The sequence below is a fragment of the Dipteris shenzhenensis genome, chromosome 8 (assembly GCF_047967505.1).
Source record: "Dipteris shenzhenensis isolate YYH24624 ecotype China chromosome 8, Dip_SZ_1.0, whole genome shotgun sequence".
Lineage (NCBI taxonomy): Eukaryota > Viridiplantae > Streptophyta > Polypodiopsida > Gleicheniales > Dipteridaceae > Dipteris > Dipteris shenzhenensis.
Window position 1 is genome coordinate 2788479 of NC_141603.1, and position 14048 is coordinate 2802526.

At 44.5% G+C, this 14048-nt stretch overlaps 1 protein-coding gene across 5 annotated transcripts in view; it reads right to left on the minus strand.

Annotated features, from left to right (window-relative positions):
• PMS1 (DNA mismatch repair protein) overlaps window positions 1–14048 on the minus strand; it is a 105843-nt gene that overhangs the window by 7539 nt on the left and 84256 nt on the right. For all 5 annotated transcript variants that reach the window (XM_087378309.1, XM_087378306.1, XM_087378307.1 and 2 more), the window contains one exon: window positions 4706–4932. In XM_087378309.1, coding sequence (XP_087234435.1) covers window positions 4706–4932 — 227 coding nt within the window. The remainder of the gene's footprint in view (window positions 1–4705; window positions 4933–14048) is intronic.

The following is a 14048-nucleotide window of genomic DNA, read 5'->3' on the forward strand; positions in this document are numbered from 1 at the left end:
TAAATTTCTGCAACCTCCTTTTGGTATAAGGTGGATGAGACCCTCTGTGAGTGACCCGGGCATCTCGCCAGAGTCCCAAATGCCCTGCAGGGATGAAGTAATGTAGTCTCCAATCATATCCCAAAATGGAATGGAAAAAGAAGGGGTGAGGCCATCCAAACCTGGGCACTTGCCCTTGTGAAGGCTTGAAAGTGCAGTCCTGAACTTTGTGTTGGTGAAAGGTGCATCAAGCAAAACATGCATATCCGGTTTCACCAACAAAGGGATGTTCTGCCAAATAACCTGTCTAGCATCCTCTCTATCCCGTGTGTCAGGATCTACAATAAGAAGGGCGACATAAACATCTGAAGCTATGCGCACGACATCATCTGGATCTGTTTGTAAAACCCCATGTGAGTCAATAAGCTGGGATACACTCTCTCTACTATGTCTATGGCCAAGAGTAGAGAAAAAGTGTTTATTGACTCTGCCACCCATCTGAATCCAGAAGGACTCCCGTGCATGAAAGGCATACTCTACTCTCTGATCAAGCAATATCTGCTGATGAGCCCTTGCTGCAACAAGGCGCTCCTGAACAAGCATTTGAAGGCCGTTTCGTCTCTTCCCTCTGCAAAGCTGCCAACGGCTGGCGAACACCAATCTCACGTATGAGAATATCTCGTCTCCTGGTACAAGCAACTGAGTGGTAGAAGTCGCTAATACCAGAAAGGGTAGCAGCTACATGTGCTGCCCACCCTGGACATAAGAAACCCATATCTGCAAGGCTACCTCTGTAAGGTCCTCCTCTATGTACAAGGCATTTGGAATCCTGATGCTAGCAGACCGGCCTCTCAAGTGAGGCTCTGAGATAGCCAGCACAATAGGAAAGTGGTCCGAAGTAGAAACCTCAGCAGCAATGCATACCGATCCACCTCTGTCTAGTGCCCAATCATCTACATAGAATCTATCAATGCGTGCATGAATAGGCATCTGCTGCCTCCTGTTCGACTAAGATCGACTAAGAGAACAGAAGGGACTGTGGTTGAACAAGAAAGGCATCATCCAACCAAGTATCTCTACCACAGTAGTGAAAAAGGAAGGCATCCCAAGCTGCTCTCTCCAAAGAGTGAAGTCCTTCTCTACCTTCTTTTTTGTCTAATGGTAACTCAACCATGTTAAAGTCACCTCCAATCACCCATGAATCCGCAATGGGGACAGAGGAGAGCAAATCCTTCCACATAATGACACGTTTCCCTCTAATGTTGGAGGCATACAAGTTAAGGAAACCAACCTTACGCCCTCCAATCAAGAGAATAATCCACTGAGCCTTAAAGGGAATAATGACTCCGTGTCTAACAACTAAGGGGAGAACCGACTGCGAAACTGAAATAGAAGTGCCCCCCCTAGTGCCCAAGGTAGGCGACAAAAATGTATGGCTAGAAAGCAACTTGCCTGACTTGGCGCAATCTCTAGAATCCAGTTTGTGCTCCTAAATAAATAAGATATCAATGGAACCCCCAGTAACACCTGGATGAAGCTGCAGCTGTCTGCGGCGGCGATGTGGGATGCCACCTAGGCCCTGTATGTTCCAGCTAACAATCCTCATCAATGGGAGGATGTAGAGTGGAACATCTTACCCGACCTAGTGGCGGAAACAAACCCCTCAATAGGGGAAGATCTCCTGCTCGAGGAGCAAGGAATGGAACCAAGTGGCAGAAATTCAATAGGGGAAAGAACCTTGCCACTTGACGAAGAAGCCCTGTCAACAGGAAAACCAATCACTAGCTCACCAAAAGTAGAGGACACAAACTCCTCCTTTGGGAAATTTGAAGCAGCTACCAGAGCTGAAAATGAGTTCATGTGAATCAGGCCAGATACCGGAGTGCGAAGGATTCCTTCTGAGGGAAGAGGATTGATAGTCCCCCTATCCAAGGGAGGAAGTGAGGACTGCTCTTGATCCTGTGTCTGCACAGCCGCAAAGACCTCTATTGCCTCGAGGAGAGTGTCTGGCACTGTTGGTTCTAGGGGAGAAGCTGCAATCGGGAGGAGGTCGAAGCTGAAGTGTCTCGGACTGTATGAGGTGAGACTGGAGGGACAGCCCGAGGTGAAGCAGAGTCCACTAGTGTATCCTCGCGAACTGAAGGAGAAATCTGCACACTAGCCGGAACCCACTGGTATGTGTCGGGTGCCCCTGTAGGTCGTGAGACACCTGAGGTAGAAGGTGGCGGTACCAAAGTAGCACTCAGTGGAGGAGCATTCTGGCGAGTAGGAGCTATACCACTAGCCTGAGGAGGACCGCCATGTGGAGGTCGAGGAGCAGGTGCTGGACCTGTACCACCCCCTTCTCGAGGCCCAGGAGTAGGTGTTGGACCTGTATCACCCCCCTGTCGAGGCCGTGGGACGGTAGCTGTACCAGAGGGCCTCTTGGGCCTTTTCTTCTTCCTTGGGCAATCCCTCACAAAGTGTCCAATGGTCCTGCATATCCTGCACTAGTCCTGCCTACCTGTAATCCCTACTCTCTGGAAAAAAAAGGAACCATCTGGGCGCTAGATCATAACATGGTTCATCGTGAGGTTCGGATCCTTACAAAGGACCCTAACTCTAGGTACCCCATCAGCCTTGGTTGCCTCAGCTGAAGTCAATGGCAACCCAGGGAGGGGTGGGATCTCAGCGACCGTGCCGAAATGCTCCCCAATAACAGAAAGAAGTCGATGGTAAACCTGGGGAAGCCCGAGAAATCTGAGGAAGAGCGAAAAGATTTTCTTATCTGCCTCCACTAGGTCGAAACCAATATCAAAGGCGTCAAAGAAGATCTTCCTGTGTCCCAGGTGTAAAAACTCAGCATTGAGCACTGTGCTCGCAGCCTCTGGAGTGTCAAAAACAACCTGGAAAAAACCTCGTCCCAGAAGACGAACATCTAACAATCATGGAGTGAGGTCTGGGGGGAGAGCTGCAAGCATCCAGTCTCTAGCTTGGGATCTGGAAGGGTGAGACCCGAAGATGCGTGCGAGCAACGTGGTAGAGCATTCAATCTCTACATCCTTCTTGAGCTGCTGCAACTCATCTTTAGAAAAAGTAATCGTTTTCGCGGCGGGTGGAGGTGCAGTAGGATTGGCTGACGGAATATCCATCGCCAATCGAGGTGAGGAGGCCGATTCGGATACTTTTGAGGCTCCGTCCAATCCAAAAACGCTGCAGGAGAAGGAAGAGGGGGGAGATAGGAAGGGAGAGCTGCAAGCATCCAGTCTCTGGCTTGGGATCTGGAAGGGTGAGACCCGAAGATGCGTCCGAGCAACGTGGTAGAGCATTCAATCTCTACGTCCTTGTTGAGCTGCTGCAACTCGTCTTTAGAAAAAGTAATAGTTTTCGCGGCCGGTGGAGGTGGAGTAGGATTGACTGACGGAATATCCATCACCAATCGAGGTGAGGAGGCCGACTCGGACACTTTTGAGGCTCCGTCCGCTCCAAAAACGTTGCGGGAGAGACAGGAAGAAGAGGAGGGGGGTAGAGGAGAGGGCTGAGGCGGGGGGTAGGGAGCGGGGGAGAGGAGAGGGGGTAGAGAAGAGGGGGTAGAGAAGAGGGCTGAAGCGGGGGGGAGGGAGCGGGGTAGAGGAGAGGGGAGAAGAGGGGAGGGAGGTAGAAGCGGGAGGTAGAGGCGGAGGGAAGGAAGGGGGTAACGGGAAGGGGGGTAGAGGCGCGGGGTAGGGAGCGGGGTAGAGGGAGCAAGGGAGCAAGGAAGGGGGAGCGGGCTGAGAGGGGAGGGGGCGGGATGAGCGGGAGATGAGAGAAGGGGGTAGAGGAGAGGGAGGTAGAGGCGGGTGAGTAGAGGTGGGGGTAGGGAGCGGGTAGAGGAGAGGGGTGTAGAGGCGGAGGGGAGGGAGCCGGGTAGAGGGAGGACTGAGGCAGGGAGCGGGGTAGAGGGAGCGGGGGAGCAGGGAAGGGGGAGCGGGCTGAGAGGGGAGGGGGCGGGGCTGAGAGGGAGAGGAGGGGAAGGAGTAGCGGGCTGATAGGGAGAGAGGAGGAAGGGAGAGGCTGAGGGAGGGGGAGGGGGAGGGGCTGAGGGCGAGGGAGGGGGCTGAGGGAGGGGCTGAAGGAGATGGGGGCAGCAAGGGAGCGGGGAGGAGCAGCAGCTCTGCAACTTCGCTCTATCTTCAACTTAAAAGAAGTTTTGAACATAGTACTCCGACTAGCACACAAGCTAGCTTAGATTTTTCTTTCCCTGGATGTAAAGGACCACTATTTTATAAGTGGTAGCCAGTCCATAGATCCTGAAGGGTCTCAAACAGACTTTGATACAATCATATCATATCATCTATCCAAAGAATAACCTTCTACTAATCCCTTATGGGACACATCGGTTAGCTTGTGCTGCTGGATTAAGTAGTGGGTATGTGTGTGGATCTAATACCTTGTTCTACAAGTAAAAAGGTTCTGGTCGTTGTCATCATCAGACATACACAGTCATACGCACAGACAGAGTAAAACTTTTTTCAAGTTTTGGTCGAAACACCTTCATGTCCCCACCATAACATTCAAGTAAGCCACTATCTTATAGAAGGTCACAAATGCCGAATTCAACTCCACATGCATCACATGAGTACGCACGCCCCCCCCCCCCACTTTACACACACATAGGCATGCATGTGCACATGCATCCACATGTGTCTTACATTGCCTTGCATAATCATACAAATTTGATTTATAGATAGACAATACAATGGTATACCTTTTGCATTTCCTTTTTGCTTAGAGCATCACCAATCATGATGGAACTACGGCAAGCTCGTGAAGCTAGCATTGCTCGCACTCTTGATGGACGCACAAAAGACTTGCTTAAAGACATGTTTTTTTCCAGTGTGCAATCAACACAAACAGGGCCAATGCTTGCCTTCTTACAAGCCACCACATCAAAAGTAGGCTCTTCTGCAAGTAAGGATACCAACTCCTGCACATCTGAGAATTTTATTGATGGTTATTATAGAATGAAGACACATAAAGTTGCTCAAAAAATAGCTGAAAAAGAGCAAAGTTTTTAACATTCATGACACTCGTAGAAAGATTCCTCCACATAATGTATAATGCAAACTCAAAATGAATAGGCCATAAGACTACGAAATATTTTACAATAGCATTTAAGCATAGTGTCATAAAACATGCTAATATTACAAGTACACCAATTATTGATAATGGATCTTTGTTTCTTTACACGCTATTTAATCAATCATGATATATTCCTTGTATTTATATCAAAGATATTCAAGACAAAGAAGCTAACCACGTCAGTTGCCAATTTGTATGTTTTATATAAAAATGTACCGTGAGAAAGAAAGGGGAGCAAAAGCTTCACCTAGACCTAAACTAGAATAGGAAGGAGGAAGGAGAAACTCCAATCCCTAGCGTGTAAAATTACAAATGCATCATCGATGCATCCCAATTCTGAGCAATATCCAAAAGAGCTAATTAAGACATGCATAATGCCAAATGATACCATTCTTTGTTAATCGGCAAAAATCCTCACAATCCCATAGACCAAAAACATTTCCGCTCTAGGTTTGGCTGCCTAGAAATCCCAGCTCCACATGTCCACTACCTCTCAAGTGTTGATGATTTTTAATCATATTTGACATAAAGGCTCTCTATCAGCTAGTAGATTGCCTCCCATGACCTTTCTACATCTTGGCCACCTAATCCTCCAAAGCAAGAAGCTAGAGATAGCAGATCAGAGTGAGGTGTCAAACATAGCTAGGAAAGCGCTGCCAACGCATGTTGTTCAAGAAAGGGGAGTCCTAAAGAGGGTGATTCAAGTACCTATGCTCTAAAAGCTTCATTAACAATTTTGCATGAATCAATGGGCCACACATGAGGGCAAACACTATGAGACGAGTGTAGCAAATTAAATGTAGACCTCCAAAATAATGACCTATCAAATGTTCTACCCACCTAAGCCTAGAGCCAAAGTTCTTAATACTATTGTAGGTCTAAAACTTAAGAGGAAAAGTGTAGATGCTCTTTGAACCAAAGAGCGATGCAAGGGATAACGAGACCCAAGAAGTTACCAATGGAAGGGTAGGAGCAACATAGATTGGGTCTACTAGTTCACATCAATCATTGGGGAAGGAACCAACACAAAAGAGAAGCCTTCCTCACTTCCTACAAGATGCAACTAAAAATTGTAAGGAGAAAACCAGTGAAGCACTCTGAAAAGCCTTTGTCTAAGGGCTTATAAGAAATGCACAAAATATAATGAGGGGGAAAATGCTCGAGCTGAGATAAGAGGGAAGCATCGAATGTTAGGAGACAACATGCAAAATTAGGAGGTACCAAAGACTTGATGTCAAGCAACCAAACCATAGAAGGCAATAGGAAGAGAGGGAAAGGAATCTGCCCTGATCCAACTATAGAAACAAAGGACTAACCATGAGAGGGAGATAAATCCACCCTAGGAACTAAATGTAAGTTGTGTTTTAATGGGAAAATCAAAGACATATATGAGCCTAAAAGATATCAGGAAGCCAAAGATAATCACAAGTGGCAAGAAGCCATGACAAAGGAGTATAAGAGCATCTTACAAACAAAATTTTGGGAATTACTAGATTCACCATCAAGCAAAATTTTATAAGAAATAAATGGTTCTACTGAGTTTAAATGAAGAGAATTGGAATAATAGAAAAATATAAAGCAAAGAGAAGGCATAAACTATTTCAGACCTTTGTGGCAATGACCAAACACAATACAATTAGATTGATCATTGCTCCATGCATCATGGATGGCCTCTTTATCAGATGGATGTTAAAATTGCTTTCATTAACGGTGATTTGAAAGAGGAACTGTATTTGAATTTCGCTTAATGGCTACTTCTATCAGAGTTTTACGCTCCAGACATCCATAAAAGGGTGCCCCTTGGCACTACTACTATTTGCAATAGTTACAGAACCATTGTTGTGTTAGATTGATTAAAATATGAATTTGGGAGGAATAAAGGAAATGCAATTGCCGGACAGATCAACGAATAAAATCAGTCTTGAACATCAAGAGCTTTAATAAAATACTGATCCCTACAATGTCACGATGCCTAAGTGTCTAGATACAAGTATGATATATAATTGTGCGTGTGTGTGTGTGTGTAATATCAAACTTTTCTCCCGAAGTCAACAAAGCTTTGACACGTAATATTATGAGGTTCAAGAGCCTTTGGAATGATTTTGTCGCAATCCCAAACTTGGATTCTTTGTGCTTGTATGTTAATAATTTTGACATGATTGTAATAAATCAACTACTTGTGTTTCAAAGTCTCCTTGTGAATACTTTAAATCTACTCAGGGCAAATCACTGTGGTGATTATTACATGAAACCGGCCTCTAATCACTTAGAGGGCAGTGGAACTAAACCTTAATCACTTCAGCACTTATTTACAGCTCACAAAGCATATATAACAACCATTAACCATTGCATGATCACCATTTAGCATTTACCCATTTGTTCACAAACAAAACCATTAAAAAAGGGATGGAGGTTAGAATGCCCCTGCTCAACAAACATAGACAAGTGCACTCGATTGGCCCCAAACACCGTGGCGCCCCTTTCGGTATTTCTTTATATTTCACAGTGAAATGATTACAAGTTGCATCTAGGAGACCTTCCTTGCAACTGAGCATGCAGCCCCAATTCACTGAGCCTTCGCAAGGCTCTCAAGCATAGAACACCATCACATAAGTGCACTTAACCCATAGGCTCAATTCAAAGGCATTCTCTTTTCCGAGTGCAATTCCATTCATTGTCCAGATGCAATCACACTGCACCCCAGCTGCACTCTCTTTGAGTGGTTTCTAGATGGCATTCACGAAGCTTTTCAAAGCTCCAAAATCAAAGCAGCAAAGTACCTAACCAAAGAATGACTCATGTGGCATTGCTTGGGCACCTGTGAACCAAGAAAGAGGCGGCACACGAGGCCAACCAATAGCTTATGGCAAAAAGAAATTGCAGCAACAAAATCACAACTCACCAAGCCCTGAAAACTCGAACCAAGTCTTCCATCGCCAAGAGGACATAGTAGCCAATGCCCAATTGCATTCTCAGCCAAAGAGGAGTGCAAAGGCATGAAGAAAGAGCATTTACAAGAGCCGACCAACAAGAATTCCACTGAAAAATGCGAAAAGAAGCACTTTTGTCGCGAAGAAGTGGGAGTTCTTGGACTCAAAAGAAGCGTGCGTCAGAGAGAATGCATTGATAAGGTTTTGGAGAAGTTTCATCGCCAGAAAGTCCTCCAAAACTGAGAAAAACCAGTCATCATTGCGTGGGACCACTCAAAATTCAACAGAAAGCTGTAGCTTTGCAAGAGGAGAGGCCCAAGAGACTGTAGAATAAAAAAGGTTCTAAAAAAGCCACTTTTGTAAATTCGACTAGCAAAAGAAGTACTCAGCTCTGCCCGTTCTACTAAACGCACGCAGGGAAAAGCATATCACTACGAAGGGGAGGCAGAGGGGAAACCATCAGGCCAAATGGAAGTCGAGGAATCCAAACGGGTGAGGAGTTATGAAGAAAAACGGAATTCAGGTGCAGGAGGCTAAAAAACCAGTCCAAAATCTCAACAAAGGGAGAAGATGAGAGAGAAAACCACACATGTGAAGTTTAGAAGGCCCAAGGTCCAGGAATGGCAAAGGAGCATGTAGAAGGCACTAGAGCCACCTGGAACTCTAGGGGGGCCACTGAAGATACATGGCCCTCTAGGGGGCCCATTAAAAATGCCACGTCATCATTTCCCAACAACCACTCTTTTAATTCCTAGGAATGCCTTTGGGCCTAGGAATTAATTACGCTTATGTGCTAGGCACCATGTCACGTTTAATTACACATTATTAAACCCACGCCTGGACTTTTAAAACCAAAGTTGTCACAATCTTATAGTACATGGCTCTCTAGGGGACCCATTTAAAATGCCACGTCATCATTTTCCAACAACCACTCTTTTAATTCCTTGGAATGCCTTTGGGCCTAGGGATTAATTACGCTTATGTGCTAGGCACCATGCCGCGTTTAATTACACATTATTAAGCCTACACTTGGACATTTAAAACCAAAGTTGTCACAGTCTTGCAGTACATTAAAGTACTTAAAATTTCACGCCCCCGTGACATACCCCTCTCTTGAAACAGCAAACCACAGTTTGTTGTCCCAAAACACAGGAGCGAGCATGAAATATACTATGAAAGAGTATACAAGAAAACTGCAGCTATAATATACAGAGACAGTGAAAATATGGCTAGGAGAGACATGCATCCATCCATATACACTACTCAAAGTCTATGTGATCCTCGGCGATCAATAGTCAAGATGCATCAATATCATGAAGTCTCACAGCAAAAATACTGTCATCTTAGTATCTCGGATGAAACATATAGTATCATCAAGTGACCTCATGAAATCACAATGAGCCCGTCTGTACTGAGGGAGTGGAGGTGCTACCTCCCTCTCGAACACCAGGTAATGCTCCAGACGCTTGCTCTGCTGAACTACCTGTAGGAGCCCGGACCGCAGTCGGCTCTAATTGGAAAGAATCAAGTTAAAGCTGCAATATCCCAGGTGAATCTGCTAGTTCACCTTTCTCCATCCATTTCACATGGAGTGATGGGTAATTTTGAAATTTTACCAAGTAGCGACGGATAACTTTACCCTTGAGCTTTCTATCTCTGTGTGCCAGAATCTGCTCTAGGACCAGAAGTCATCCTGTTCTTTTACTTCAGGCTGTACCTCATCAGGTAAATCCTCGGGAACATCTCCATGATATTGCTTTAACAAGCTCACATGAAAGGCATTATGTATCTTCCAATGCGGAGGCAACTTCAACCTGTAAGCTATCTCGTTTATCTTTCCAGAAACCTGGAAAGGACCATAGTAACGCATGTTCAGCTTTGTGTACAACCTTTCCTTGCCTTTCTTATTTTTCAGCCTTGCCTTTTGAAAACGCAGCAAAACCCAATCACCTTCTGTGAATACCAATTCCCTGCGATGCTTATCTGCTGCTCTTTTCTGCTTGTCCTGACTTCTTTGCAAGGCATATTTGATCTTCTTGTAAACCTCTTCAAGGCTTTCCACAAAACAATCAGCTTCGAAGATTTTCTCTTTTGTATGCAAAATGAGAGGTATCTTCCTGGCACCTCCTACTATTTCAAAAGGTGCTTTACCTGTGGATGTGTGCACCGTATTATTGTAAGCATATTTCAGCAAAGGCAAATAATGCTCCCATTTGCTTTTGTGGTATGAGACATAGAATTTAAACATATCCAGGATGGTAGAGTTTTCCAGCTCCGATTGTCCATCAGACTGAGGGTGAAAAGATGAAGAAAAATTCAGCGTAGTGCCCATATTTTCAAACAGCCCTCTCCAAAAGAGGTTGGTTATCCTCGGATCTCTATCACCGATTATGGATTCAGGCATCCCATGATACTTGAAGACATGCTGCAGAAACAATTTGGCCATTTGATCTGCTATAATTTCCTTTCTTACTGGCACAAAGTGAGCTTGTTTGCTAAACCTGCAAATTATTGTCCACAATCCATCATGTCCAATAGGAGTACCTGAAAGATCAAACACAAAATCCATAGCTATGCTTTGCCATGGTCTATCTGGAATTGGCAAAGGGTGTAACAACCCACGTGCCTTCTGCCTGTCAAACTTTGCTTTCTAACAAACCACGCATGTTCTCACATATTCTTCCACATCTTTTCTCAAAGATGGCCAATAAAAGTATTGCTCCACTGCTGTGATTTCCCAAAGTCCTGCATATGGAGGAGCATGACTTTCCATTATAATTTTCTGTCGCATCTGATCAGTGACACAGAGTCGTCCATACATCAAAATGAAACTGATGCAACAAGGTGCATAGAGTGAAAATGGGCCCTCTAACCTCGCCGTGCCCATAGCCAGTGTCGGATGGAACTCCAACTTTGCAAGAGCATGGAAACCATTGGGTTTGAGACCTGCGCAAATTCTGAGCCCGATCGGACACATGGACATGCAAATCCTAATGACCCATTCCTTATTTTGCTCCTTCACTAATGCAACGAGGTCCATAGGCTGAAAATGGGCCCTCTGACCTCGCCGTGCCCACATTCAATTTCGGATGCGACTCAGACTTTGCAAGAGAATGGAAACAATTGGGTTTAGGACCTGTGCATATAGTGATCATGCCTTTGACCATCAGAAAGCTGATCATAAATAGTTGAAAAATCAGCATCATTAACATATTAATCTTTCATCACATCTAACACATTGTTGTAAGCAATGCTCACTGCTGAAACACTGGGTTTCTTGGAGACTGCTTCAAGCTGTGGTTTCCTGGAAAGTGTATCAGCTACGACATTTTTGTTTCCCGGCACATGTACAATTTGAAAATGAAACATTGAGAGGAAGTTAGCCCATCTCATGTGCTTTTCACATAATTTTCTCTGCGTGAGAAAATATCAAAGTGACTGATGATTTGTCTGCACATAAAAATCAGCTCCGAGAAGGTAATGTTCCATGTGGTCGAAGCATGTATCACTGCTAGCATTTCCTTCTCGTATGTCTGTAAGTACAATTCAGCATCTTTGAGAACTCTACTCTCATATGCAACCACTCTGCCATCCTGCATCAAAGTGCCTCCTATGCTGTTTCCACATGCATCACAAGTTACAGCAAAGGGTTTTGCACGACCTAGCAAGATAATAACGGGTTCAGAACACAACTTTTGCTTCAGCTCTTCAAAAGCTGCATTTTTCTTTGGTCCCCACCGAAACGGTACAGCTTTCTTCTGTAAAGCAGCAAGGGAGAAGCAATTTCTGCAAAGTACTTTATAAACCTCTGATAGTATGAACACAACCCAAGGAAACTTCTGACTTCATGCAGATTTTTCAGAATTGGCTAACTCCTTATGGCCTCAACTTTTGCAGGATCCATCTTGACTCCATCCTTTGACACTATATGACCGAGAAAATGAATCTCATGCATAAAGAACTCACTTTTCTTGGTGTTTATTAACAGCTTGTGTCTTTTCAACTCTTGAAACACAATAGTGAGGTGTTTCATGTGCTCCTGCTCATTTTTAGAGAACACAATGATGTCATCGAAAAGTGCCCACAAACTTTCTGTGTGCTCTAAAAATTATGTCCATCATTCTATTGAAAGTGGCAGGTGCATTAGTCAAACTAAAAGGCATCACAAGAAACTCATATAAGCCAAATGAAGTGCGGAAGGCAGTCTTGTAGACATCTTGAGGCCATATCCTTATCTGATGGTATCCACTTTTAAGGTCAATACGACTGAACATCGAGGAACCTTCCAACCGATCCAATATATCATCAATGCGTGGAATTGGAAAACGGTTCTTAATTGTGACTTTATTCAAAGCCCTATAATCAATACACATTCTTCAGCTGTCATCCTTCTTTTGCACAAGCAACACAGGGGAACAGTAAGGAGAATTACTTAGCTATATTAATCCCTTTTCCAAGAGTTCCTTCACTTGTGAGATTCTCTCTTCTTGTTGTGCCTTACTGACACGATAGGGAGGTATATTAGGCCGTGAGCTTCCTGGAATTACATCAATTTGATGATCCTCGGACGGGCCTCTTGGGAGGTAATTCTTGAGAAAGTGCATCTGAGAAACAATCCTTTAAAATCTGAAATAAAAGCAGCCCTTTCTCTATCTAAAGTAGAAAGAGTAGAGCCTTCTTGAACTGGTTGGTTGTCCTCTTTGACAAAAATCAAGTACGCTGAAATATGACGCATTATTACATTGGAAATACAAGACACTGAAACTACAGGGATGGAATCCCCTTTCAACTTTACATCGAGTACATGATTTTTGCCTCTGAGTTAAAGAAATCTTCTTGTTTCTCATCTACACATCAGCCCCCACCCTGTACATCCAAGGCATCCCAAGCAAAGCATCACACTCTGGCAAAGGCATAATGTAGAAGTCCTCTGTATCCTGATATCCCTGGATATGCATTCTCAACTTGCCAATGATAGGAGTGACATGTGTGTTGAGTTCAAGGTTGGCCAAATCACACACGCCGGATGGCCCCATTTTTTCAGGCTTGATGCCAAGCCTTCCTGCCATATCAGGAGTTATGAAATTCGCCTTTGCCCTAGAATCAAAGAAAAACAAACAATTTTGATTTCTGATTTTTCCCCATGCTCTGCACATCTCAATCTTTTTCGTTTCCTCTTCATCATGTGACCAAAATATTCAAGTTGTTGCCTCAAATATGGCTAAGGTGGCTGAGCCACATTTATGGACTGCACATTATTATTTGAATAGAAGTACCCAAACCAAGGCCTTGGGCTGGCTGCTCATACTGTTGCACTGGCTGTACTTTTTGTACCCCTTTCTCAAGTGCTCTTTTGGGGGAATCCTCTCTCTTGGAAGTCACTTTCTGAGTCATTTTTTATGGCTGTCCCTCATGGAAACTGATGCATGAGTGTTAGGTCCGCCATGAGAAGCTAATGCATGTGTGTACTCACTCTTTCCGTGCTTGTGCTTTCTTGATTTCTTCTTCTTCTTGGCATTTGTTTACACAATCTGAGCCAAATTTTGAGTCAACTGAGTCAAAGCAGTCACTGCACTTGCAAGCTTGTGCATTCAACATAGTAGCATCATCTGACTCACTGCTAGAACTAGTATCACCGTTAAGCTGTGTTGTAGCTTCATGTGTGGCCTCCTCAAAAGGCATTTGTTGTGCTCCCTGCAGCTGTACACTAGTTGGATCATTAGGGCTTTCTTGCCTTCTCCTTTGAGGAGTTGTGGAGCTCTCTTACTCATGGGTACTCACCATGTTTATGGCTGTAATATTCAGCTGTCAAAAAGTGCAGCAAAGATATCCTTTCACCAAACTACCGAGGCCCACCTCTTGAGGAAGAGTGTGTGGTGTCCCGACAATGGAGCCAATGAAACCGGCCTCTAATCACTCAGAGGATAGTGGAACTAAGCCTTTAATCACTTCAGTACTTATTTACAGCCCACAAAGCATATATCACAACCATTAGCCATTGCATGATTACCATTTGGCATTTACCCATTTGTTCATAAA